General features: G+C 41.1%; 1 protein-coding gene across 1 annotated transcript in view; it reads left to right on the plus strand.

The window, feature by feature from the left end:
• Positions 1-16,866, plus strand: part of SNRK (SNF related kinase) — a 76,291-nt gene extending 59,425 nt beyond the window's left edge. The window contains exons 6-7 of the mRNA XM_074986122.1: positions 2,710-2,844; positions 12,991-16,866. Of these exons, the coding sequence (XP_074842223.1) occupies positions 2,710-2,844; positions 12,991-14,209 (1,354 nt within the window). The 3' untranslated portion in view covers positions 14,210-16,866. The remainder of the gene's footprint in view (positions 1-2,709; positions 2,845-12,990) is intronic.
• Positions 16,867-26,423: the final 9,557 nt, after the last annotated feature.

Raw genomic sequence — 26,423 nt, forward strand, 5'->3', positions numbered from 1 at the left:
AGGCTTACCATGAGCACCTGTTAAATTGTGTTCTTTCTGTCTTGCATATTGCCAGTAAAATATTTTGTTGGCCAAAAGATGTTATCTTACATTTCTGAGGCCATGTTAAAGATAGTTGTCACTATATAGGGTAAATAAAGACCTAATTTAAAGCCTAATCCAATGCCTACTGAAATTAATGGAAAAGACTAAATCCAAGTTAATCGAAAGACAAGGCTCCTGTTATCTTCACTGAGGCCTTTGTAGATTATAGCGATTTGCACAAAGTTAACTGAAGGGAAAATTTGGCCTTACAGAATGTTTTAAAGATGATGCTGGTCATGTGAGAAAAAGGAAGAACCCAACTTAACTGTCAGAACATATAGTAAAATGTGCATGGGTGGCAGTTAAATGCAAATGTTAAAATTAGTTGCCATCCTAGAGGATTTGATAAGCACTAGTGAAGCCATTGGGTCACTTTTTAGCGTAGAACCACAGTTGATTTGATGAAGTCTTGCGCATTTCTTTAGTCTAACGCTGACCATCTGCTCTACACCCATGTGTCAGCCATGCAGAGACAAGTTTTAAAATTATATGATGTCATGAGCCAGTTTCTGACAAGTGAAAATTATGCATGTAACTGATCAGTAGAGCAAGTTTGGACAGATTTTCATTAGATAGTCCCAATACTGTATTACAGTTTTAAGATATCTTCCAGTTTTAAAGGTATTTGATAGACACTGCCATGTAACCTTTATAGACAATTTTAAATCCTACTTAAGTCCAATTTAAGATTTCAAATTTTGATCACAAAACTAAAATAAAATATAGTTTTATTCAACAGGAATTATATACTGAATTGCTACAGAAATGCTTCCATCTAAATGCTAATAATGCTTTGATCAATAGACATTTTTGATGTCTTTAATCTATGGAATGCTAATATGGAAAAGCCATCTGCATTTTAAATGTTCTGTCATGTAAATCTGAGTACTATTCAGTCATGTGGTGCTCTGAAGGCTGTGTAGAGTCCTGTTTATGCTAACGCTCCCATGGGTATTATTACTGTGGAGCTTAACAGCTTACAGTGATGGGAAATTTTTAAGAGAATATGGCTGCTGTAGACACAAAGATTTAAAAAATCAGTTTTGGTGTTGGATTGCTCAAAGATTTCTGTGGTTTTTAAGTAACTCTTAGATCTTTAAATGTAAAATGCTGATTTTGATTTGTGTTACATCTTTTCCTTTGAAAGTGAAGCTGTTTTTATGCAAATGATTTATTTTCAGATAACATTCACTTTCCTCTTAGCTAAGTAACTTTTGTAAACATTGCTTTGTTACATAGCATTACTAAAACGGTTACTTATCTAATGATTTTTAATTTACATTTTTCTAATTTTTTCAGAAGTTAATAGGTAATAGCAAATAGATTGTTTTCTAGTGAAATTGCTGGAGCACTCCCAACTTTGAACCAGTAATGCTTTCCTAAAATAATGAATGTTTAACAGCCTTCCAAGCAGAGCAGTGTGGGTAGAAAACCTAAATGGTTTTAAGACTGAGTTCGATAAGTTTATGGAGAGTGTGGTATGGTGAAATTGCATATAGTATGGGTAGGGCACCTGTTGGCAACTGCCAGGAACAAAATTCCTCAGCAGCCCAGAGTTTGGACGTGGAGGCTGTAGAGAGGGAAGCTTTTTGAGTTACTACAGAGAATTCTTTCCACAAAGTCTGGTTGGTGCGTCTTACATGTTCAGGGTTTAACCGATTTCTATGTTGAGGTTTTGAAGAAATTTTCCTGCATGTCAGATTGGCAGCAGTCTGCGGGGAGGGACATAGGGAAGAGACAAGAGGGGAGGAGACGACACACACCAATGAACACAACATGACTGCCTGCCTGTTTCTGCAGCATGGGGCTTGGGTCAGTTGCAGGTTAGGATAATGTAAATGTTGAATTCTCTGTAACCTGAAATTTTTAAACAGTGATTTGAAGATTTCAGTACCTCAGCCAAAAGGTTGAGGACTATAAGAGGAGAGGGTGGGTGCGGGTCTGTGGCCTGCAGTATGCAGGAGGTTAAACTAGATGATCGCGATGGTCTTGTCTAGTCTGAGTCATAAAATTTTATTCATAAAAACAAAAATGTCTGAAGAACTTACCAGGTATTAAAAAAGCAAATTTAGGATCTAGAAGCTCTATACATTTGGCTTCTAAAAGTAGTTTACATGTATGTAGTAGCTTTGTAAAGGCCTCTTAAAATTAAAGGCCGTGGTAGACCCCATTACGTTAGATCTTCTGGTAGACAAAAGCATCTAGGCAACTCTTCTAATAGCATTAAAAGCTCAATTTTGTTGTACATTTGCTATGACAACACTGAGGGAATGTGAGGTTTTGTTTCAGCTGCTTCAAAACCGAAATGTCTCCACTTCACATCAGCATCCGTCAGTAGGAGAGGCCATTATTGGAGCACAAACATATTTTTAATTAATGTTATCACTTAAATATGTGTAATAAAGGAAAATTATTTAGCCTTTAGATCTTTTCTAAATATATCACTTAATTACTGAATTTGGTATGTTTGCTCCGTTTCTAATAAGTCAAAAGCCTGTTTCAAAGTGTTAAAAATACTAATTTATATTTTCAATAACTGTGCAAACTACTCTGTCTCAGCTGTGTGTCCAGTTTTAGAAAATCATTGGTATATGATGTGTTCCATTTTTTCCTTGTGTCCCGTAGAGCCCTGGAAACTAACAAGTACAATCATATCACTGCTACTTACTTCTTACTAGCTGAGAGGATTCTGAGAGAGAAACAGGAGAAAGAAATTCAGACCAGATCTGCAAGCCCTAGCAACATCAAAGCTCAGTTCAGGTGAGAATTTAGACACTTAATGGATTTAGTCAATTTAATTAGAATGTTTTGGAATTCCAAGATATTTTTTAACAGAAAAATGTATTCTTTTTTTGCTTGTTCCAAGTGGCTTGGGGAAATGCAGCTGAAATATAAACAAGCTTCAGAATAGATTTTCATACGTGCACTGGAAAGGGCATGTTCAATGTGTCAATTTGTGATGAATAAATCATACTGCTGTCATCTCTGACAGAGAGATGATTTGGTGTGATTTTTCTTCTATTGGTGATGGTTACAATTCATTAAATTCCACTTTGTAAAACCTATTCTGGTGGCGTAATTCCCTATATGCACTCAAGTACTGATGGAGATGGGGCATAAAGGAGAGGCTGAACTGAAGTTTACGTAAATATTTAGTTGTCAGGTTGTGTTTTGGGCTTCTGTAAATCTAAGTTAATATAAGTACTTATCAGAATGAAGCCCTTTAAAGGGACATAAGTTTTGAGATTTTTGAATAAGTTAGATGTTGTTGATTAAGGAAAAATGTTGAAATGGCTGTCTTCATCTACTTGATTTATTTCTTGCTAAACTGAATTTTAATATTAAACATGTTTTCAACATAGATCAGTAAGTTTTAGTTCATCTATCAGTGTTTTTCAGCAACTGTCGGGTGGACAGGAGCAAGCCAGTTCATGGTATCAAAAATCTTTGGAATAGTGGAGACTTGGTGAAACAACTCACATGATTGAAGCACTGTCATGAAAGGGTATAAATTATTCAGGAAGTACAGGCAGGAGAGAAAAGGTGGAGTTGCACTGTATATTAGAAAGCAGTATGATTGCTCAGAGTTCTGGAATAAAACAAGATAAAAAGCCTGAGTGTCTTTGAGTTAAGATTAGAGGTTGATGTTGTGGTGGCTGTCTACTGTAAACCACTGGATTAGGTATATGAGGGTCCTCCCTCCCTGAACAATTTATGGGAGCTGCCAGACACAGGCCCTGGTTCTCACAGGGGACCTCAAACACTCGGACATCTGCTCGGAGACCAGTACAGCAATATACACACAATCCAAAAAGTTTATGAAGAACGTTGGGGACAACTTCTTGGTGCAAGTGCCAAAGGAACCAACCCAGGGCTGGGTAGAATTGGTAGAGGAAGTAAATTGGGGGTAGAGGGGGTGGCAACCTGGTCAACAGTAATCATGAGATGGTTGAGTTCATATCTTGACCAAAGGAAGAAAGGAACGCAGCAGCATATGGACCCTGGACTTCAGAAAAGCGGACTTCAGAAAAGCAGACTTCAGCTCCACCAGGGAAGTGATGGGCAGGGTCCCCTGAGATGCTAACATGAGAGGGAAGGAGTCCAGGAGACCTGGCTGTATTTTAAAGAAGGTCTGAGAATGCATTGGGCCATTACTGAATGGGAAAGGGAACCAAGTGACAGATGATGTGGGAAAAAACTGAAGCAGTCAATGATTTCTGACCCCAGCCTCTCTCTTCAGAAGATGAGGTCAGCTCCCAAAGTGCTGAATCAGGCATCACAGTCTATGGGGGAGTTGGGCAGCCCTCAGCGGGGAAAGAACAGGTTAAGAACTGTGTTAGAAAAGCTGGAATACATAAATCTATGGGGCTAGATCTCATGCAGCTGAGGGAGTTGACTGATGTTATTGTAGAGCCATTGGCTGTAATCTTTGAAAACTCCTGGCAATCAAGGGATGTTCTGGATGATTGGAAAAAGGCAAATGTAGTGCCCATCTTTAAAGGGAAGAAGGAGAATCTAGGGAACTACAGGTTTGTCAGCCTCAGTCCCTGGAAAAAAAATGATGGATGGGATCCTCACGGAATCCATTTTGAAGCACTTGGAAGAGAAGAAAGTGATCGGGAATAGTCAGCCTGGATTCACCAAAGGCAATCATGCCTAACAAACCTGCTTGCCCTCTGTGATGAAGTAATTGGCTCTGTGGTTATGGGGAAGGCAGTGGATTTGGTATATCTAGACATTAGCAAAACTTTTGATGTGATCTCTCGCAGTATTCTTGCCAGCACATCAAATTAGTATGAATTGGATGAATGGATTGTAAAGTGGATAGAAAGTTGGTTAATTTTCAGGTTTAGGTTCATATTCATGCTGAAGAAACAGACGATTTTAGTGAAAACATACTGAATTAAAATATTCTGCTATATTTAAAATGTTCAGAGCGGGAAGAGGGCCACTCCTGACCCCGCCTCTACATTTACCGAGCTCAGGGTTTTATTTGGTGGTGGTAATATGTCCAGAGAGATCTAGGCAGCATTTGTGCGGTTAGAAGCTTTCTGAATATTATCTGTTGACATGGATATTCATCTATGAATTACTGCCCTGTCTTGATTATCATTTTAGGAAAGATTATTGAGGTTGTGCTGAGGTCGTTCCATCAATATTTGTATTCCTTCCTTTCCCTGCGACCATGTCGTTAGGCCTGTGTGTGCCAGAAAGTGGTGGTGGTTAATCTCCTTCCATTGATGGATGAAAATCAGATACCTGCACTTGTTTTTTTTAAATCATCTGTTGCCTGCTTTTGGTGGTGGTAACCCATGTCTGGACTCTAGTGGGTGGTGGTGATGATACTCCTGAGAGGTTCCGTACTTATATTTCCCAGGATGATGCTGGGCAATTGCTCTTCTGTCCCAGGGGTTTCTCAGGCAGGATTCCATTTTCTCATCCTTTCCAGTCAACATATATAGGGAGTATTTAGAAAGAATAATGAGATGTGGATTGTAATATCTTTCCATTGTATATCCCCATTTCAGTCAAGTCAATGGGGATAACTAATATTCAAGCCATACAATCTTGAAACTGCTATAGATTGAGAGATACATTTGGAAGAACTAATTAACACTAGTTCATTTCCCTTGACTGGAGGCATTTGTGGCTGTTTATGCTGTAAGTTTACAGTTTTAGAAGCTTTACACACTGTGCTGCATCTTCCAAAGACCGTTTGAAAGCTTCATTTAATTCATTTACTGAGCTCAATTAGGGTGCGTCTGCACTAGCAAATACATTCGAAATTGAGACAGCCCTCTTTTGAAAACCCAGGCTGAAGGGCTGGGGCAAGCCAGTGGCAGTGCTCCAGGAATGTCTCTTTGGTCATCCTGAAGTTCTGTAGTCACTGTTTGTCACCCAAGTCCTCCAGCACCAGCCAGTTCCACCAGTCACTGCTTGTGGGGAAGCTCCACAGATGGCGAATGACTCAGGGGATGTGGTGGGGGTGTTGTGCCCTGAAGGCCGCCTCCAGGAAGGTGGCTAAAAGGGCGGCCACCCAGAGCCATTGCTGCAGAGCGGCCAGTGTGCTGGCCACAGCCCGGATGTGGGGGGAGGGGAAGCTCGTTGGGGTCCATGGGTGGGCCTGAGGGGCCTCCTCTGCTCACTCTCTGCTTGGCTAGAGACAGGTGGCTGGCCCTCAGTGTGTGCAGGCTGAGGCTCGGGGTGGGGGACCCTTTAAAGGGGCGGCGGCCGGCAGTCCTGGAAGGGGTCATCCTCTATGTGACCCTGCCCACGGCATTTCCTGCCCCGTACTTCTAAATGGGCACCTGGGACGTGTGTATGCCTCTCTTTCGAAAGTGTGGTGGGAGCCATTCGAAAGGGTAGGTTGGACCTTCACTCCCTGTTTGCCTGTGTGGACTGTCCCTTTCGAAAGGTCATCTTTCGATGTTTACTTTAGATAGCTGTCCTTTTGAAACAGAGCTGTAGTGTAGACACAGGCTTAGTGGTCTTTAGTACAGGAAACATACTTCTGCTGTGTGGTCTGCACTGCCCAGCAGTGTATTGCTGGGTGCGGTTAAATGCTCATTTTTATCTACATACCCCTGTATCATGTTGAGCTTGCTGCTGGAGAGATTCTCTTGCCTGTGGTGGTTCCAGTGTCCTTTCATTCTGACACTCCCAGGATGCCGTGTTCTTATTTTTACATGAACTAAGGTGAAAGAATCTGTACAATTTTCAAAACACATCCAAGTAGAATACTCAAGTTTTCGGTGTTCTCTTTTCGAACAGTCTAAAAAAAATAAGCATCATAAACGGAAAACCTTGAATATGCCTTCAAATTACAGGTTTTTTTTAAAAGGATTGTTTTATAGCACAGGCTTTGCAGACCTCCAAACAGTCCTGGGTTTTACCCTGCAGTACCCCAGTTGAAGTGGCTCCTGTCCTCTGCAGCTGGTGGGGCTTGGTTCCAACTTCAGACGTTGCAATCTGACCATGGCAGATGGGGTTGCAGTACCACTCACTCAGATTTGCTGTGGCCATCTTCTCCTCCTGCAGCCAGTGGAGCCAGGCCGTCCACTGGAGAGTGGAATTGAGCCGGGACGGGACTGCTGCAAGTGCAGTGCAGGATAGCTGTGCAGTGCTATCTCTTCTTCTTCCGCTTTTGTGGCAGCACTCAATTCTCCAGCCATCAAGGCAGGACCTTCCCTCACTTACCAACCTGAAATATTATTGTGGGATATTCAGCTCTAGAATTGAGGGTTCAACTATTTTGATCTACGTTAATATTGCATACCGGGTAGGGTCTGCTTAGGAAATGTCAAGAACTAAGTTATTTTACATCAAAACTGAGGTGAGCTAGTAGAAATGCATGGAGTTGCCTGTCCTGCAAATACTACTTTGTTCTATTTGACAAATAGAGCTGCATACTGTGATGGATACTTGGCTCTTACAGTTGCAAGTCATTTTGAGAGCGTTACTTGTGCAGATATTGTCCTTGATCCAAAGGATCTAGCAAAATGAAGGTCTTATAGGGAAGAAGACAGACTGATGCATATCTTTTGATTGTGCAGCAGCTAAATACATTTCCAAATAAGTCTTATCTGACTTGCAGGTTAGAGCCTTTCTGTCATCTCACAGAAATTGGAAATCACAGAAAATAAGAAATTTAGTTGTAGAAATAATACTGTACCTATTCCCCTTTTTGTAATTCATGAGATTAAAATGATACCTGGTTATGATACTGTCAGGATTGCATTGCTGTTCTTTTTATCTTTATCACTGACAAAACACTGCCTCAAACTCCTATTTCATTGATGCCAGCATCCATTCTAAAGTCAGTGTGTGCGTTTGCATATTTTTGGGTGGTATTAACTAGTTCTGTGTATAGAATAACATTTTAAAGTACCCATCATGCAAAATATCTAGCTTTTTCTTTCCTTTATTAAAACTTGCTAAAATAAAGAATGGGAGGCTACTGGCTAGAGGGAGGGAGACCTTGATAACTACAGCTGTATCAAACTCACAGCCAGGAAAAATGCATAACAGGCCCTGCTCCCTCTAATTTTTTCCATCTATGGATGGAATAGGTTATGTGCACCTAGGCATGTGTTAATGTGTACTGCCAGTAGAAACCTGTGGGTATAATGCTAATATGCTGGACAGTGGCTGAATCTGAGTGGCTGCACAAGTGCACAGCTTATAGGGAATGCTGGTCATAGACCATGTAATTGATCTTTTGTGTGCTTTTTACCTTTTACTGTATGGATTTCATGGGGGGGCGGGGAGGCCAATGATTTTCAAATTGGAGTTTTCCTAGTTGTACCTTAAAAATACAAGACATACGAGAGTAAGATGTTGGTAATTTAAATCTTGTATTTATAGCACATTGGTTCATTCTTTAATGTTTGAAAAACCTTGAATCAAAATGGCAATTACTGTTAGTCACTTGTCTAAACGCAGATTTACAATATATTGAAGATAAAAGAGCAGTATGTAATTATGTCAGACCAGTGGGTCATCTAGCTCAGTGTCCTGTCTTTCACCAGTGGCTGAACCGGAACAATGTGCTTTGAGTCATCCACCTGGGGTCACGCAGTCTTGTGGACACCCAGGGCATGTGGTTGTATCCCTGGCCATCTTGGCTCTCAGCTATTGATGTACCGATCTTCCATGAGTTGATCTAGTTCTTTTTTGAACCGATTTATACTGTTGATTTCACAGCATCACCTGGCAATGAGTCCCACAGTTTGACTGTGTTGTGTGAAAAGGTACTTCCTTCTGTTTATTTTAAACCTGCTGCTGATGAATATCTTTTGGTGACTCGTGGTTCTTGTATTGTTGGATGGGGTCAATAAGATTTCTTTATTCACATTTCTAGTATATCTCACCTCACTTTTCTCTTCTTCAAGCTGAAAAGTCCCAGTCTTTTTAATCTCTTGTCATGTGGAAAACTGTTCCATTCCCCTCATCACTTCTGTTGCCCTTCTCTGTACTTTTTTCCAGTTCTGAGCTATTTTTGGGGCTGGAGGTTGGGAGGGTGGTTGACCAGAACTACATGCAGTATTCAAGATGTAGGTGTGCAATGGATTTACAGAATGGCATTGTGATATTTTTCTGTGTTATGTTTCCCTTTCCTACTGGTTCCTAATTCTGTTAGCTTTTTGGATTGCCAGTGCACATTGAAAAGATGTTTTCAAACAACTGTGTGTGATGACTTTCTTGAGTGGTAACAGCTACTTAGACTCTATCATTTTGTATGAATAGTTGGGATTGTTTTCTCCAATATGCATTACTTTGCACTGACCAACACTGAATTTCATCTGTCATTTTGTTGCTCCGTCACCTAGTTCTGTGAAATCCCTTTGTAGTTCTTCAGAGTTTGCTTTGGACCAACTATTTGAGTAATTTTGGCTTTGTCTACACTACATAACTTTTAGCAACATGGCCCTGTTGCTAAAAGTTGGGCAGCGTAGCCATTGTTCATTGACACTTTAGCCAATAACATATTTGAACTCCCCATGACCAGTGTTTGGTGTGTCAACAGGAGAGTAGCCCTGCTTGTACTAGCACTTGCCAGGGCAAAACTTTTATCATTTGGAGGGGAGGGCTGGAGGCAAGCACCTCTGAGTGACAAAACTTTTTTTTGTTGCTCAGTTCCCAATGTAGACGTAGCCTTAGTACAGTAAACTCTTTCACATCCTGCAGCGCTGGGACCAGGAGGTTACCAGAAATTCAAATATTCTGAATAATAGAGAGGTATACCTAGCAATGCATAACACTAAAGAAATACAAAATTAGATATTAAGAAATAAACAAAAATGTGTGCAGAGCACTTTATTTACCAACAGCAGCAGTATTGTACACTGTAAGCTTATAGTGTATTTGCTGTATTTATTTATATTTACTTTCACTATACTATACTTCTGGCAAATGTAACTAAAATTTGCTTATGGTTAAAATGCTGGTTATTTGAGAGTTCTGAATAATAGAAAGCCAGATACGGAAGAGTTTACTGTATCATCTTCAATCTTTGCCACCTCACTGTTTACCCCTTTTTCTAGATCATTTATCAATATGCCAAACAGCACTGTTCTCAGTACATATCCTTGGGTGAGGCCCACTACTTTACCTCTGTCCACTGTGAAAACCAACCATTTATTCCTACCCTTTGTTTTCTGTCTTTTTAACCTGTTAATTATCCATCAGAGGACCTTTCCTCTTATCCCATGACTCCTTACTTTGCTTACGAGCCTTTGGTGAGGGACCTTGTCAAAGTCAGACTTTCAGAAAGAGTTTTCTGTGTCCACTGGATCATCCCTGTCCATTTGCTTGTTGACTCCCTCAGAATCCTAATATATGGGTGTTTCATGATTTCCTTTTACAAAAACCTTGCTGACTGTTTCCTGACACTGTGTTTTATCTATGTGAATGCTGTTCTTTACAACAGTTTCAGGATTAATGGCCTATAATTTCCATGATCGTATCTGGAGATTTTTTTTAAATATCAGTGTTACATTACTTATGCACCTGTCATCTGGTACAAAGGGTGATTTAAGCAGTGGGTTATATTTCACAGTTCTATAGTCTTATGCCTGAGTTCCCTTTAGAACTTCTGGATACCATCTGGCCCTGGTGATTTTTATTAGTGTTTTGTTTATCCATCTGTTCCAAAGCCTCCTTTACTGATACCACAGTTTCAGACAGTTCCTCAGCTTTGTCACCTATGAGCCTTTGGCTCAGCTTTGGCCATCTCTCTCAGATCCTGGAGAGTGAAGAACAATGCAAGGAATTCACTTAGCAGCTTCTCCACAATGGTCTTGTCTTCCTCGAGTGCTCATTAAGTACCTTGGTCATTCAATGGCGCCAGTGATTTTGGGAGGCACCCTACGTCTGATGTACTTACAAGATCTAACAGCATTTTTTAATCCTATAGTTGTGCTTCAAACTTCTTTTTGGCCAGCTTAATTGTACTTTACATTTGACTTGCCAGAATTTATGCTCCTTTGTATTTTCTTCAGTAGGATTTGACTTCCAGTTTTTACAAGATGTCTTTTTTGTAGCCAGCCACCTTTTGGTTAGTCATGGTGGTATTTTTGATGGTCTTACTGGGGATCGTTTTTATTTGGAGTATGCATTTAGTTTGAGCCTCTTTGAATTTTCTGTGCAGTTTGCAGGCATTTCAGTCTTGTGACTGTTCTATTATACTGTTTGATTAAATTAAGAATTTTGCTAGATTTGATCCTTTGCTTTCTTTCAGTATGGTGCCACTCTCCCATCAGCATGTGCCACTCTGTCATTCCTATCTATTTTATACCCTTGTATTACTGTCTTATTGATTATCTTTGCTCCACCAAGTTTCTGTGGTGCTGTTGTGTCAGTAGACTCACATAATACCACAAACTCTAGTTCATCCATCTTAATATTTATCTGCCTTCATGGGATGTAATTGAATGGGATTCTGTTTGTTAGACTGTTTCTGTTCTGTTCCCACTCATACTTGATAAAATTCTGTCCTGTCCTCTCTTCTTTACTGTGATTTGGAGTAACCCCTTTAATAAATACTCAAGTGCCACCCCGCTGCCGGCTCACAAGCTGCCCACCTCCCTCTCCCCGTAGCTCTGGTGCAACCCCCTTGGCTCACAAGTTGCTCGCTTGTGCCCCCCCCCCGCACAGCTCCACTGCAAACCCCCCCGGCTCACAAGCCGCTTGCTTGCCCCGCCCCCCCACCCTGCGCGGCTCCATTGCAACCCCTCGGCTCACAAGCCACCCACCCAGCCAGCCACCCCTGCCCTAGGCAGCTCCAATGCAACCCCCCTGCCAGCTCACCACCCACGCATGGCTCTGGTTCTAGCTCAACTCCCTGCCCCCCTGCAGCCCAGCTCACCACCCGCGCACAGCTCTGGCTCAACTCCACCCCAGGCTTAACCCTCCTTAACTGCCACCCCCAGCCCAGGGTTCACCTTTCTGCTGCTTCTCTGGCTGCGTAACATGTGTTCTGCCTGGGAAAAGGCCGGACCCCTACTTATGCGAAATCCAGGTGTACGCAAGGGTGCATGGAATGGAACCCTCACGTACTCTGAGACCTTACTGTATCGGCAGCTGCAAAAATGACGTGCAGATATCTGCATCCGTGTCTGGAGATGCGGATGCCCACAGATATATAGTGGATACCTGCAGCTTTGCAGAGCTCTACTCGCACAACTTATCAATTGCGTATTGAAACAACGAGATAAATTGCTTTAGTCAACGGCAGTACATCAACTTTTGTAGTTTAAAATTCAAAGTAAAAAAGGTTCTATGATCTGAATGACTATACCTTTAAAGTCAAAGGAAGTTTGTAAAAGCAAACTGAGATCATATGTTCAGGAAAAAAAAAACCTCATGGACATTTGAAAAGAATTTTTTTGTGAATTGTTTAAAGTGAATGAGAAGAGTAACACTAACAATGCAAACAAATATAAATCCATTTAATTGATGGCTTTTATATTGTTGATTGAAAGCTGGGGAGAGCAGAAACTCTGGTTTAACTTCATCTGAAGTATATTCATCCTTAGATTGTGTTTGAAAAGCTCCTTTCTGTCTAATCGCTTCTGATTCTAGACTTCTCACAAATATTTGATTTAGTGTTTTCTGTGACTTTGAAGAAAGGTGTGGGTTTTGGTTTTTTTTTTAAATTTGTTTTCTGAGGGCTCTTGTGAATGACTCAGATCTCTAAATTGGTAGCAACCACGGTGGCTTAAAGTATACTTCCCATTTTTTCTTAAATTTTCTTTCATATTATTACTTACAAATTGCCAAGTAGGAGAACTGCTTTGACATTTTATGATCTCTATATACTGTGAAGATTTTACATTGTGTATTGGTATGGTCTCATCAGATCTAACTTTATTCCTTTTTTTTCCCCCTTCAAATTCTCTGATCTAGGCAATCATGGCCAACAAAAATTGATGTGCCCCAGGACCTGGAGGATGACCTCACAGCTTCTCCTCTGTCCCATGCAACTGTTCCCCAGTCTCCAGCTCGCACTGCTGAAACTGTTCTTAATGGTCACAGAGGTAAGGCACTTGGTGATTCAGCAAAGAAAGAGGATATCCCTGAATTAGCTGGGCCAGCACTTTCAGTAGTTCCTCCAGTGAGCTTAAATCCCACTACTAGTGGCCGGAAGTGCTTGTTCAGAGTGGAGGAAGATGAAGAGGAAGATGAAGAAGATAAGAAACCCATTTCTCTTTCAACTCAAGTTGTTCTGCGCCGGAAGCCTTCAGTTACAAATCGTCTAACTTCCAGGAAAAGTGCACCAGTCCTCAACCAAATCTTTGAGGAAGGGGAATCGGACGATGAGTTTGACATGGATGAGAACTTACCCCCCAAACTTAGCAGGTTAAAAATGAATATTGCTTCACCTAGCACAGTGCATAAGCGCTACCACAGGAGGAAAAGCCAGGGTCGGGGGTCTAGTTGCAGTAGCTCAGAAACTAGTGATGACGACTCAGAAAGTAGGAGACGGCTAGATAAAGATAGTGGGTTTACATATTCCTGGCATAGACGGGATAGCAGTGAAGGCCCACCTGGCAACCAAGGAGATGGTGGTGGACAGAGCAAACCAAGCAATGGAACTGGGGGGGTAGACAAAACAAGTCCTAGTGATAACAACAAAAGTGGGGGAAGTCCCTCCACTGGTTCCAGTGGTAGCACTAATAACACTTCAGGTTCCACTCGTAGATGTGCTGGATCTGGAAACTCAATGCAGTTGTCTTCTAGAAGTGCAGGGGACCTGGTTGAAAGCCTAAAATTGATGAGCCTTTGCTTAGGTTCCCAGATTCACAGCAGCACTAAATACATTATTGATCCTCAAAACAATCTGTCATTTTCCAGTGTGAAAGTGCAAGAGAAATCATTGTGGAAAATGTGTATAAGTTCTACTGGGAATGCAAACCAGGCTTCATCTTTGGGCAATATAAAGTTTTTTTCTGACCAAATGTCAGACACAGCAAATGAGTTGGAACGGATAAAGAGTAAGAACTTGAAAAATAACGTGCTACAACTACCTCTCTGTGAAAAGACTATATCTGTGAATATTCAGCGGAATCCCAAGGAGGGACTGCTGTGTACCTCCAGTCAAACTAGTTGTTGTCATGTCATTTGACAGTAACCAGACTTATTAGCTCCATCTACTTGACAACACCATTCTTCCTGTTCAGAGCTGTGAACACCTTATTTCAATGAACCCCTTTTTGTCTTAATATTTTAAAGTGAGCTTTATGAGCAGTTATTTATTACATTTTAATTTTGTGTTTGCTTAAAGGTATGACAATGCATGGTCTTTGTGCATGCTGCTAGCCACTACATCTTTCTTTCCCTACAGATTAGACTATTTTATTGTGTAATTTTTACACGTATAATTTTACTATGGAAGATCTGGATTAAATTAAAAATGTATATCTGGATCCTAGTGTAAATGTAGCACTTAGAAGTTTCATATTCTGCACTTAGAGAGAAAGAGAAGCTTTTGTTTGCTTGTGAAATGTTAATTCTTGTTCTGACCTTCTGTGATATCTAAAATATGTGATATGTGGCATACTTCTGTGTGTCTGAAACAGAACCAAAGCAATAATGTTTTGATGCTGAAAACTCCTCAGGGAGTTTTCAGATGTTCCAAGGCTTGTACAAAGCAAAGATGCACTGAGAATTAGTGAGCTTAACTATGATTTTAAACCCACACCTTTGTCTTAAGCTATAATATGGTTAAAGTTGTGACTCAAAATCAAACGGAAAAGATCTTGTTTTCCTGTAGGCAAGATTTTTAAAAAAGCAACTAGATTTGTAAGGCAGCTTTTTTCCCCATAGAAATATGTTATTACAAGCAGACAATCTTCTTTTTTTAATATAAGAAAGGTAAATTATAAAGTCTACTTCTGAGTTTACATTCTAACTGAAAATAGTTTGTATAAATTTCTTCCATTGTTAGCAGTATATCATGACAATTACTTTAAATATTTTAGCATTTTTTATTATAAGTGTAACCCTTCGATCTCAAAATGCAATAAAGAATGGAAAATGTTGAGATAATTGGATGCAAATTTAAATAATCGATATTACTGCCTGATAAAAATTTCCTCATCATTGGACTTTTTGGCTCTTGTCAGGACTTAAGATGTTGTGTTGTCCCCTGTATTTACTCTCTTCTGTTTCCCTTGATACCCTTGTTGTCTGTCTGTTAAAATCAAGTCCAATATTTACAAAAACTAAAAATTGGCACATACGAAAATATCCTTCCACATTCTTTAAAACAATTGACTTTTCATTGTTTCCCCCATTGCCATTGAAATAATGGCAGATGCGTACTTTAGAGTATTTCTGTACAAAAGGTTACTTTTCACCAGATGAACTAACTTTTATGGAATTTTATTATCTAGAATAAAATATATTGCAGATTCCTAATTTTGGGAAGGGCAAGAATGTTTTATTTTTTCATGCTGTGCACTGGGTCTTCAAAGCAATGCTAGTAAAAATTGGTGGTATTATGTAGCAGCACCCCAGCCAGATAGTGAATGTCTGAGAGGAGTTTACACACTGTCAGCATATTGTAACATTTACAAACCGGTCAAATACAATGCATTTCATGTATGCTGTGGAGCGAGTAGAGCACCAAAGAACTGCATTACATTTGGAGCATAATGTCTGTAGTTGACACTGGCTTTTTAAAACTAGTATGATACATTTTCTTAGGACAATCTGAATTGCAAGTAGAGTTTTACTGTCTAACCTAGCCAGGGATTATAGTTTCTGCTCCCTAAACAAAACGAGTGATAAACATTTTACTTATGGAACGTTTCAGTTTTAAGCTACAGTTGCAGTTCGGTCAGTGTGATATTTATAAATTGAAAGCTACAAGAAGAGATGTGTGGGTGAAGCCATAGAATGCATTTGCTTGGTATTTTTGAGCAGGGATCTTATAAAGGGCCAGAAATAAGATGTGTGCTTCGCAGACAGTGAGCATAACATCTATATTAAAAGTAGGAGACAAGTTTATAAAGGGCATTGGCAATAAACTATTGCAGCTTTTTTTCCATGTATTGTAAATACTTTCCTGATATTATGTACAGCCTTGGAATGGCACCTTTTAACTAACCCCAGGTGTATTTTGTTTCCAATGTTTTTATATACAGATGTGTATATATATATATGGTGCTCACTTTAGAACAGCAGTGTTGACCATTTATGCTGCATAGCTGTATTATAGCCTCATTAGTTGTGTATGGTTGGTTGAACTTTTGGGTGTACAAAAGTTAGTCTGAGTGTTGTCCTTTATCCATTTGTTCATAGGTGAATGACTGTGCATGTGTTTCTATGTTATATTATGTTGTCATGTAAAAGGAAGGGAGAGAATAACCACTACATTAAAATAATATTGGACCAAACTATTTAGAACAAGTAAACAGTTTCTTGTACCCCTTAACTTGTCTTCAAAAGTTGCATATAGTTATGGTAGCGTATAAATTAAATATTGTGGAAAAACAATTAGTCTTGTATTTTTCTCCGTGTGTATATATAAATGTACCTTTAGCAACTTTATCTGTATTTAAGATGTGACAATCTTGACACAGAATTTTAAGCGTAGCAGTAAAAATATAGAACAGAATTAGATAACTTCTCACCAAGAAAGAATGTGTGTGTTAAGAGGGTACAGAAATATCAGCTGATCTTGTCAGTTGCTTCCAGCAATGTTTGGCTTTCTTCATTGTATAAACATTCATGGTGTGTGACAAATGGAAAATCCAGTAAATAAAAGTGACATCTTGATTGGTGCATAAACCTTGTTTTTTTGTGTCGACTTCATATAATTTGCTAAGGAGACTATTCATCCTACACTATGGGATGAAAGAGAAACTCTTCTGCTCTAATATCACTTATTCTGTTTGAACACAGGAAAGAGGGTTGTTGTTTGGTTGAAACAGATGGGAAAGTCTTTTCAATGTGAGGCTAGACTCACAAGTGTGCCCAAAGAAGTAGTTAGGCCCTGCTGACATTTGCAAAACCATTGCTTGGCTGCCGCTAACCTTCTAGATACCTAAATTTCTGTGGGTTAGGTACATGCAAGGTCATCTAACTGCTCAGCAGTGAAGCTCATACTTAAGCCCTGTCAGGATTCTCGTGCTCAGTGCCTGCCTAACCTGCACATTTCTTACTGGCTAGTGCAGGTGTTCACAAACTGAGGGGGCAGTGGCCTCTCATTTCCCTTTCCCTGTATAATGCATAGTGTGTCTGGGTACTTATCCTATGCCTGTGAATCACAGAAGGTAGCTGGGCACCATATGAATTGCACATTGCGCTTGTGTATGCCTAATACTGTCCTTCAGGCAATAAGAAGCTAGTTATTTTTCACTTGTGCAGTTGCAATAGTTATACTGGTGTAATTTTGATGTGTAGACAAGACCACAACTGTTGTTTTGTGCTTAAAATGTCTATGGCTAGCACCAACTGAAAAGTAACTAGCTATTTGAGGTTAAACATAAACCCTCAAGGAGTTATGTCGCTTGACTCTGACATATCTGAACCTTAAAACACATAAGTTTTGATCTCAATGTTCTCCAAAATGAGTAAGTTTGACAAAAACTGGATAATTTATATAAGTAGGTGAAACAGTCTGAAGCCAAAAAGCACCAGAAATGCCAACAAACTGAGTGCTGTTTGGCTTGCTAGTCATAGAGATTTAGGGCTGGAAAAGACCTCAATGGATCTAGTCCTGTACTCCACATACTGAGGCAGGAGCAAGAATACAAAGAGCATCCTTGACAGTAGTTTGTTCAAATTGCGCCTATGGTTGATTTCATAATCTCCCTTGGAACCTGTTCTAGGACTTAACTATACTGACAATTAGGGGGAAAAGAAATTACCTATTTTAAATCTCCCTTGCTGCAGATCAAGCCATTTCATTAATCTCTTACCTTCAGAGAACTTAAGTATGTAAGGAAAGGCCATACTGCCTCAGATACAAGGTGCATCCTTGGCAGTGGCTGGTGCCAGGTGTCCCAGGGAATAAACAGAACAGTTGATCGAGTGATCCATCCTCTGTTTCCCATTCCTAGCTTCTGGCAAACCTGGAGTCTCAGGGCTTGTTTATACCTTCTGGGAGATCAGCCAGTTCAGGGTCAATCTTCTAGAGTTTGATTTCACGCGTCTGGTAAAGACATGCGAAAGCGAGCTCTCTGTGGTCGGCAGTTGACCCCCAGTACTCCTATCATGAGAAGTAAGGGAGGTCAACGAAAGTGTTTTCTGCTGTCGACCGCAGTCAGCGAGAGCAGAACTTAGTTGACTGCAGATATGTCGCGTGTAGCTACACAATTGCCATAGCTAGAATTGTGTTGACTGTAAGGTCTAGTGTAGATCAAGCCTTGGAGACAGTTGATCACAGTGCACCATCCTCTATGTAACAGCCTTTATCAGTTTCTCTCTTACATCTTCATCATGTATCACAGATATTTTTAGACCTATGTTTAGTCTTTTCATTATAGGTCAAGTTTTTCCAAAGTTTTTAGCTTTTTGGTTTTTCTTTTCTGACCACCGTTGTATTGTCTGCATCTTTAAGATGAGGCACCCAAAACTGGATACAATATTCCAGCTAAGTCTAACCACTATCAAATTACTGCCAGTCTTTTCCATGCACCACTCTTGTTAAAATATCCTCACATAGTAACGTTTTTGCAAACGCACTTTGTTGGCTCATCTTCAATTTGCGATCCACGATAAATCCCAGCTGCTCTTCAGCAGTATTGCCATCTAATCTCCATTTTGTATCTGCACATTTGATTTCTCCTAAGTGTAGTACTCTGCATTTTGCTGACTGATTTCAGACAAATTCTCCAGTTTGACACGGTCACTTTGAATGTGAATCCTGTCTTCACCACAGTGTTTGTACAGCCCCTTGCACTTCAGGGTCATCCATAGATTTTTTTTTAAGACTATTTTCTACTCCATTGTCCATGTCCTTCATTAAAATATTGACTAGTACTAGACCCCAGGACAGTCACCTATGGGACCCCAATAAATGTGCCCTGCTAGTTTGACAGAAAATTGCAGGAATACAATCTAGATTAGTTGCCTAGTTTTTTTTTTTAGGATAATATAATCTGTGTCTATATGAAAGGCCTTATTAAAATCCTTATAAAAACCTCACTCCTCTACCCCATCCACCAGGCCAGTAACCTTGATGAGGAATGCAATTAGACTGGTCTGGCATGATTTATTCTTGACCAATCCATGTTGGCTATTACTTATCACCCTATTATTCTTTAGATGCTGATACACGTTGTTTAATAATCTGTTCCAGCATCTAAGTATCAAAATTAAGCTGACTGGTCTATAATTATCTCAGCTCTCCTCCTCCTGCTTAAAGACAGGTGTCGTGTTTGCCTTTTCTTCAGTCCTTCAAGACCACATCCACTCACCATGTATCCTCAAAATCAAAACAGAATACCCCCCTTCCCAAGATTGCTTCCGCTAGACGTACCCTAGGATGAATACCATCAGCTCCTGCCAGCTCGAATATTTCTAACTTGTTTTAAAAAAAGCCAGGTTAGAATATTTACTTATGTGCCTTTCCTTTTTATTGTTACTATTATGTTAAGCATCTGCTCACACTTAAACCTTTAGGCCATGTTTCTGCGTACAAGCTTAGAGTGTCACAGCTGTAACTGTAGATCTGTGTGGCAGGATTATTCATGTAGCTATGCTGTGCCAATGGGACAGAATAAAACCAGCTCAAAGAGCAGTGATAGTTACGTCAGTGGGAGAACATCTCTACTAATGCAGCACTGTGCACACAAGCACTTAGGCTGGTAAACTTAGGTCACTGAGAGGTATGGTTTTTTTCACACCCTTGAGTGATAAAACTTTGCTGACGTAAGTGCCAGTATAGACCCAACCTTAAATGAAGCCTGAAGTAAAACGGCCATTAAATAGCTAAGCTGCACTGATGTCTTCCATTATTAGCTCCCTCCCTCCTAAGCAGTGGGCCCATGCTTTCCTTAGTCTCTCTTGCTCCAGGTATTTTATTTTATTTGTTTTCTTACATTTAGTAAGGGACATAAACATTACTCTTTTGCCTTAGTTTTTCTGCCCTTGTCCTTATGTGCTTGCCCTGTTCTTTGGCATTCATCTTTAATAATCCGTTCACGTTTCCACATATTGTGTTCCCTGTTTGATTCAAGAGTTCCTGATGCAGCCATTTTTGATGGCCAAGCATAGTCTGTTCCTTACTGTCAGCACTCCTGGACTCACTTTTCCCTTACATACTTTTCCTGTGGGATCCTCTCTCTCAGTCCTCTGAGTTTGCTAACACTCCTTTTTGAAGACCATTGTCTTCTCTCTGCTGCTTTCCTTCCCTTCCTTAGAATCATGCAATGTAACATATTATGATTGCTTTCATCCAGACTTTCTTGAACTTCCACATCTGCAACCAATTCTTCTCTCTTAGAATCAAGTCTAAAATGGCTGTTCCCCTGATTATTTCCTCCAACTTGCACCCTGGGGCTGCATCCACACAGAGAAATTTGAATTTACCAATTCCAGAATTACAAAATTGATAAAGTTCAAATTTGACCATCCTCAGCTCCCCACGTGCTCCTCATATAGTTAACTTATTGCTGCCACACTCAATTGGCAAACAGCAAGTGTTGCAGCAGTGCACTGTGGGAACCTCTCATCCCCATAGCATTCTGTGTATGCTCTCTGGTGTGAGATCATCTTCCCACATTGCATTTTCCTCATTCCCCTCCTGTGCTAAGCAAACATCCATTTTTTCCCATTGGAAGGAAGAAGTAGGACATCCACATAGATGGCAAAAAAGATTAACAGAAATGTCTGTCTTCTGTACCTGAATTCTCAGTATCTCCCCTCCCATGATTGCAGTCTGATCCCTGAAAATAGAGGGCCCCTGAAAAGCTTGAAGAAAAAGAAAATAGGAGAGTTTTTCTTCCAGAGAGGTGCTCAAGGGAGTCTTTGGCTTTCCAGTGCACCATAAGGCTTCTGTGCAGGGGCTGTTCTGTTCTCAACTGGCCGGCCACTGACTGTCCCCGCTCCCGTGATTGCATCCGATCCCTGAAAATAACACAGCGACCCTGACTATAATCTCAACGTTAGAAGAAAGATGATAGAAAAGGCTGGGGAAAAAAGATTTTTGACTTCCCTCTTAATTACACAGACATTGCCAACATGGGTGGTGGCAGCGACCAATCCCTGAAAAGGGTGAAGAAAGAATATATAAGAAGGTTTTTCAGAAAAGGGAGTTGCTGAAGGGAGAGTCTCTAGTTTCCCCGTGCACTATAAGGCTTCTGTGTAACAAGGGTGTTCTCAACTGGCCATCCACGCAGTATCCCACCCTCCCATCCTTGCATCTGATCCCTGAAAATAATACAAGGACCTGGACTGTGTTCTTAAAGTCAGAAGCACAAGAATAGAAAAGTCTAAGCAAAAAATATTTGACTTTCCCCTTCACTACACAGATATTGTCAACATGGATGATGGCAGTCAAATATCATGTGCTGCACTTGTAACACAAACAGGAATCTCAACTAGCTCCTTCCCCTCTGTGTTGGGGGGCGGGGGGCGGGTCGAAGCATGAAGACAGATAGCAGATGTTAGCAAAAAGGTTTTTATAACTGACATATAAAACCAGCAGGTGTCCGCAATGGACAACAAGCTCCTGAAAATATCTGGGGGCGGGCAGGGGGGTTGCTGTGCTCTGTGGCTGCTGAGCCATTTGGCATGTTAAGTAGCTCAGGTAGTCCCTATGACACTCTTAGCCACTGGGGCCGACTTCCCCCGGTGGCTGCAAGCCCCAGTGGTCCCTTGCTAGGTGCATGGGGAGAGGTTAATGGGGGGGGGCAGTTGAAGTGGGCCCCTGACTGTTTTGTGGGAGATGTCCCCCCTGTGGCTGCAAGCCCCCAAAATTCCTTCTCACCCTTGGAATCCTAAACGCCTGCAAGCTAGGATATGGTGCTGCCTGGCGGTACAGTCACTGCTGTTTGGCAGGCACAGCATTTTATTGGGTCAGGGGCTACCCATGTGATGTGGCTGAGTGTGGAAAAGACCTCAGCTGGGTGGTGCCTGTGGGGGAGCGGGGAGGCTTGTGCACAAATGTAAACTGCTGAGAAGTTGTTTCTTGGCATCTTATGCAAACACGTCCCCCACAACAGCCTTGTCGCCATGCGGTGCGATGGAGCAGTGGCTGGCCACCAGGCAGGGCAGGAAAAAAAAAATACGAAGTGTAGAGCCAGAGCCATGAACTCTCTGCAGGAGCGATCTGCAATGGGTAGATGCGCTCCCAGCATTACTAGCAAAGGAAGAGACGTTTCTGAGGCTCTAATATAAACATGAGCCCACAGCCACAGACTAGCTGCTCCTGCTTTGAAATTCACAGTCGTCCTGTTACCTAATTCTGGCGCACCTGGAGAGCAGCGTCCAGAGCAGAGCACCGAAGGGCATTGTGGGTTACATATGGGAGACCTGTGGAGGCTAATAAATTCGCTTTTAAGATGTGGCACTTCCACACTAGTCTGAGTTGGAGCTTGCCATCACCCCATCAGGTAACTGCAATAATGTAATCTTGACATCAGTGCACCCAATCATAAGCAAAGATAGTCACCTGGTAATCTAGAGCTAACCACCTTACATTTGAATTTAGCTCATAGTGCAGATGCAGCCTTAGAATTACCAGAGGCAGCAGCTAGTAAGAGTAGCTCCCTCTGCAGATCAGTGCTCTGAAATAATTTTCGCAAAAAAGTAAAATGCCTCTATAAATAAGAATACAAATTCCAAGATGGACGCAAAGGGGACCAAATCTGATTTCCAAAAAAGTGGAAGAAATCCACTAATTACTGCACCTTTCAAGAGATTTTTAAATAACGCACTTGACTGTAAAAATTAGCCAATCACTACTGTCAATCCCAATGACCAATTCAAAGCTATGCAGGCAATTTGTCTATCTAACGCAGTGATTTAAATTGCCAGAACTGGTTTAATTTGAAGCCTAAATCTTGGCTTTACTTTTGTAATTTAACTGTCTTATAGTCAGTCATCTTTTCTTTAGTAGCCTGAAGAACGTGTCTGTTCCCATTAGCCTGTTAAAGGTTCAGTTAGGAGAGTTTCAGATTTAGAGCATCTATTCAGTAAGTGTTTTAGTTCACTGATTTAATCCTGTATCTAATATGTACTATCCCATGATTTCCACCATTAACAGACGGATGGTGGAACTTTTCACTATGTTTAATCAATATGCTTATATTCCACTGTTTCATCTTGGTTTTATTTTGCTTTTAACACTATAAACTATACTTTTGTAAATTAAGTAGTGTGAGATTTAGTCACTGTATTGATCAGCTTTCAGGGATAACCTAATCCATGGCTCTAAAGCTGACACTTCTGGCATCAGCACGTTGCTAAGGCTGTGCTGTGCTACCAGAATAGGTGGGCATCTGGCTGAAGCGAGAGAACATTTGTCTGTATGAAAGGGGTTTAACACCATTTTCATGACTAAGTTCCCTAGGGAGGAACTTCCACTGGATCATCCTAAGTGTTCCTTGTAGTTGCAGCTAAATCATTTTCCCCCCCACCTTCAGCTAACCCTTTGGCCCTCACAGCACAATTTTGTAGTCTGTGCTGGCACAATCTACCCCATTCTGATACAAAGTCATCTTCAATCAGTAGTGGATGAAATGACCCCTCTCTTTTATAGACTGCCCAAGACATTTTGGACTCACTCTGGAGCAATTCTGTAAATGAGAGGTAATTCTGTAGATTTTTGTTCAACCTCAAAACTTTTGCAAACATTAACAAAATATTTTTGGACTACACATGGGCCCCCACACCAAATTGCTCTTTCATAAAAATAGAAACAGCTCCTGCTCCCACCCCCATTCCCCAACAGTTGTACACAGCACAGGGATTTTTCACAGTACAATAGCATTTTCATTGTACAGCTTTTGCAGAGTACTGTACTGTCTTTATGTCCTGAGATTTGTGGGATGTTCCTGTGTTTCACAGAACAGCTGTTTAGGTGAAGAACTATTACTATCGCATCACTGTTTCAACCAAACACTTGGAAGTGGACCTAAATTGGCATAAATTAATGACAATTTGGCTGCTGCTCCATATTTTGATTAATTTCAGATTATAGTTTTCCATCAGGAGGGATGGGGAGCCAGCACAGAAGATGAGCCTGTTAATAGTGCTGTGATAAATTAAACTAGATTATAAACAAAACAAAAAGGAAATTAGACACCAGATAAAATATGAAGGGCTGAATCCCCACAGTGTCTGTCCCCAGACTCTTTGGCTGTGTCTACACTAGCCCAAAACTTTGAAATGGCCATGCAAATGGCCATTTTGAAGTTTACTAATGAAGCGCTGAAATACATATTCAGCACCTTATTAGCATGCTGGTAGCCATAGCACTTTGAAATTGCTGCAGCTTGCCACCGCGTGGCTCATCCAGATGGGGCTCCTTTTCAAAAAGACCCCGGCAACTTCAAAATCCCCTTATTCCTATCTGCTGTTAGGAATAAGGGGATTTCGAAGTTGCCGGGGTCCTTTCAAAAAGGAGCTCCGTCTGGACGAGCCATGGCAGTTTCGAAATGCCACAGCTGTCGGCATGCTAATGAGGTGCTGAATATGTATTTCAGTGCTTCATTAGTAAATTTTGAAATGGCAGTGAGGTGTGGATTAAAATAGCTCATATCTTATTTACATATTCCTGTGACATCTTGTTTCCAGAACTTTCCTGCATCCAGTCCCAGCATCTGGCAGACAGAGGCTTCGGACACCCAGAGATTATTGTTGCACCTCTCACCATCTTGACTACCAGTCATTTGATAGATCTATCTTCCATGAATTTTATGCAATTCTTTTGAGATTTCAATTATACTCTTGACCTTCAAATCATCTACTGGCAATGCATTCCAGAGGCTGAATTGTGTGTTGTGTTTCCTTTTGTTGGTTTTAAACTTCTTGGCTACGTCTACACTAGCCCCAAACTTTGAAATGGCCAAGCAAATGGCCATTTCGAAGTTTACTAATGAAGCGCTGAAATACATATTCAGTGCCTCATTAGCATGCGGGCAGCTGTGGCACTTCGAAATTGATGCGGATCGCCGCTGCGTGGCTCGTCCCGACGGGGCTCCTTTTCAAAAGGACCTCGCCTACTTCGAAGTCCCCTTATTCCTGTGAGCAGATGGTAGGCGGGGTCCTTCGAAGTAGGCGGGGTCCTTTTGAAAAGGAGCCCCGTTGGGACGAGCCGCGAAGCAGCAAGCCGTGTCAATTTCGAGTGCCGCGGCCGCCCGCATGCTAATGAGGCGCTGAATATGTATTTCAGCGCCTCATTAGTAAACTTCTCGAAATGGCCATTTGCATGGCCATTTCGAAGTTTGGGGCTAGTGTAGACACGGTCCTTGAATATTAATTTCATAGGGTCACCCCAGGTTCTTGTGTTACGTAAAGGATTTATTCATTTACTCCATACCATTCATGATTTTACAGATCTCTATCATATCCATCCTTAAATCAACAACAAACCACCAACCAGAGGAACATATTCCAAAACAAAATATGCATTATTAATTTTCACAAAGAGCTCTATCACTTACATCTTCAAGTCTTCCCCAAATGTTCATTCAAAGAGCTTGGCTTTGCATGTACCAAAAACTTTAACAGATCTTGGCTATTTTGGACCAAAGCATGGAATGAATTCCAAAGCTGAAGGGTCTTCACAGAGCAGACCCTGCCAGCATCTCCCTCTCTTATATGCTAGGGAACCCCAGCTTCCACTCTTCACAGCTATGGCCCTAAAACACAGGGGGACTGTCTATGCTACCACCTTCCTTTGAAGGAAGGATGGTAATTAGGGTGTTGGGAGTTAAGTAATGAAGTGCTACCGTGCATAGGTAGCATTTCATTAAGCAAATTCCTCCACCACCCCCCCCCCCCCGCGGCAACTTCGAAGTTTTAAAGTTCTGAGGAGTAAGGGGACTTCGAAGTTGTCCCGGCACTTCGAAGTACCAGTGGGTGAGCCGCGACTAGACACGTGCTGGTACTTCAAAGTTTAAATCGTTGAAGTCGCTGGGGGTGGGGGGGGGGTTGAATTTGCTTAATGAAGTGCTGCCTATGCATGGCAGCAATTCATTAGTTAACTCCCAACACCCTAATTACCATCCTTCCAACAAGCATGGAGGTACTGTGGACAAGCCCAGGGACAGAAGAATTCTCTCAGGCAGGATGGTGTTACTTTCAGGTCATTTAGGACTTTATAGATCCAAAAAAATGTAAACTCCACCCAGAAGGCAATATGCTGGCTTCATTGTGTTAAT

Source organism: Carettochelys insculpta, chromosome 2 (assembly GCF_033958435.1).
Source record: "Carettochelys insculpta isolate YL-2023 chromosome 2, ASM3395843v1, whole genome shotgun sequence".
Taxonomy (NCBI): Eukaryota; Metazoa; Chordata; order Testudines; family Carettochelyidae; genus Carettochelys; species Carettochelys insculpta.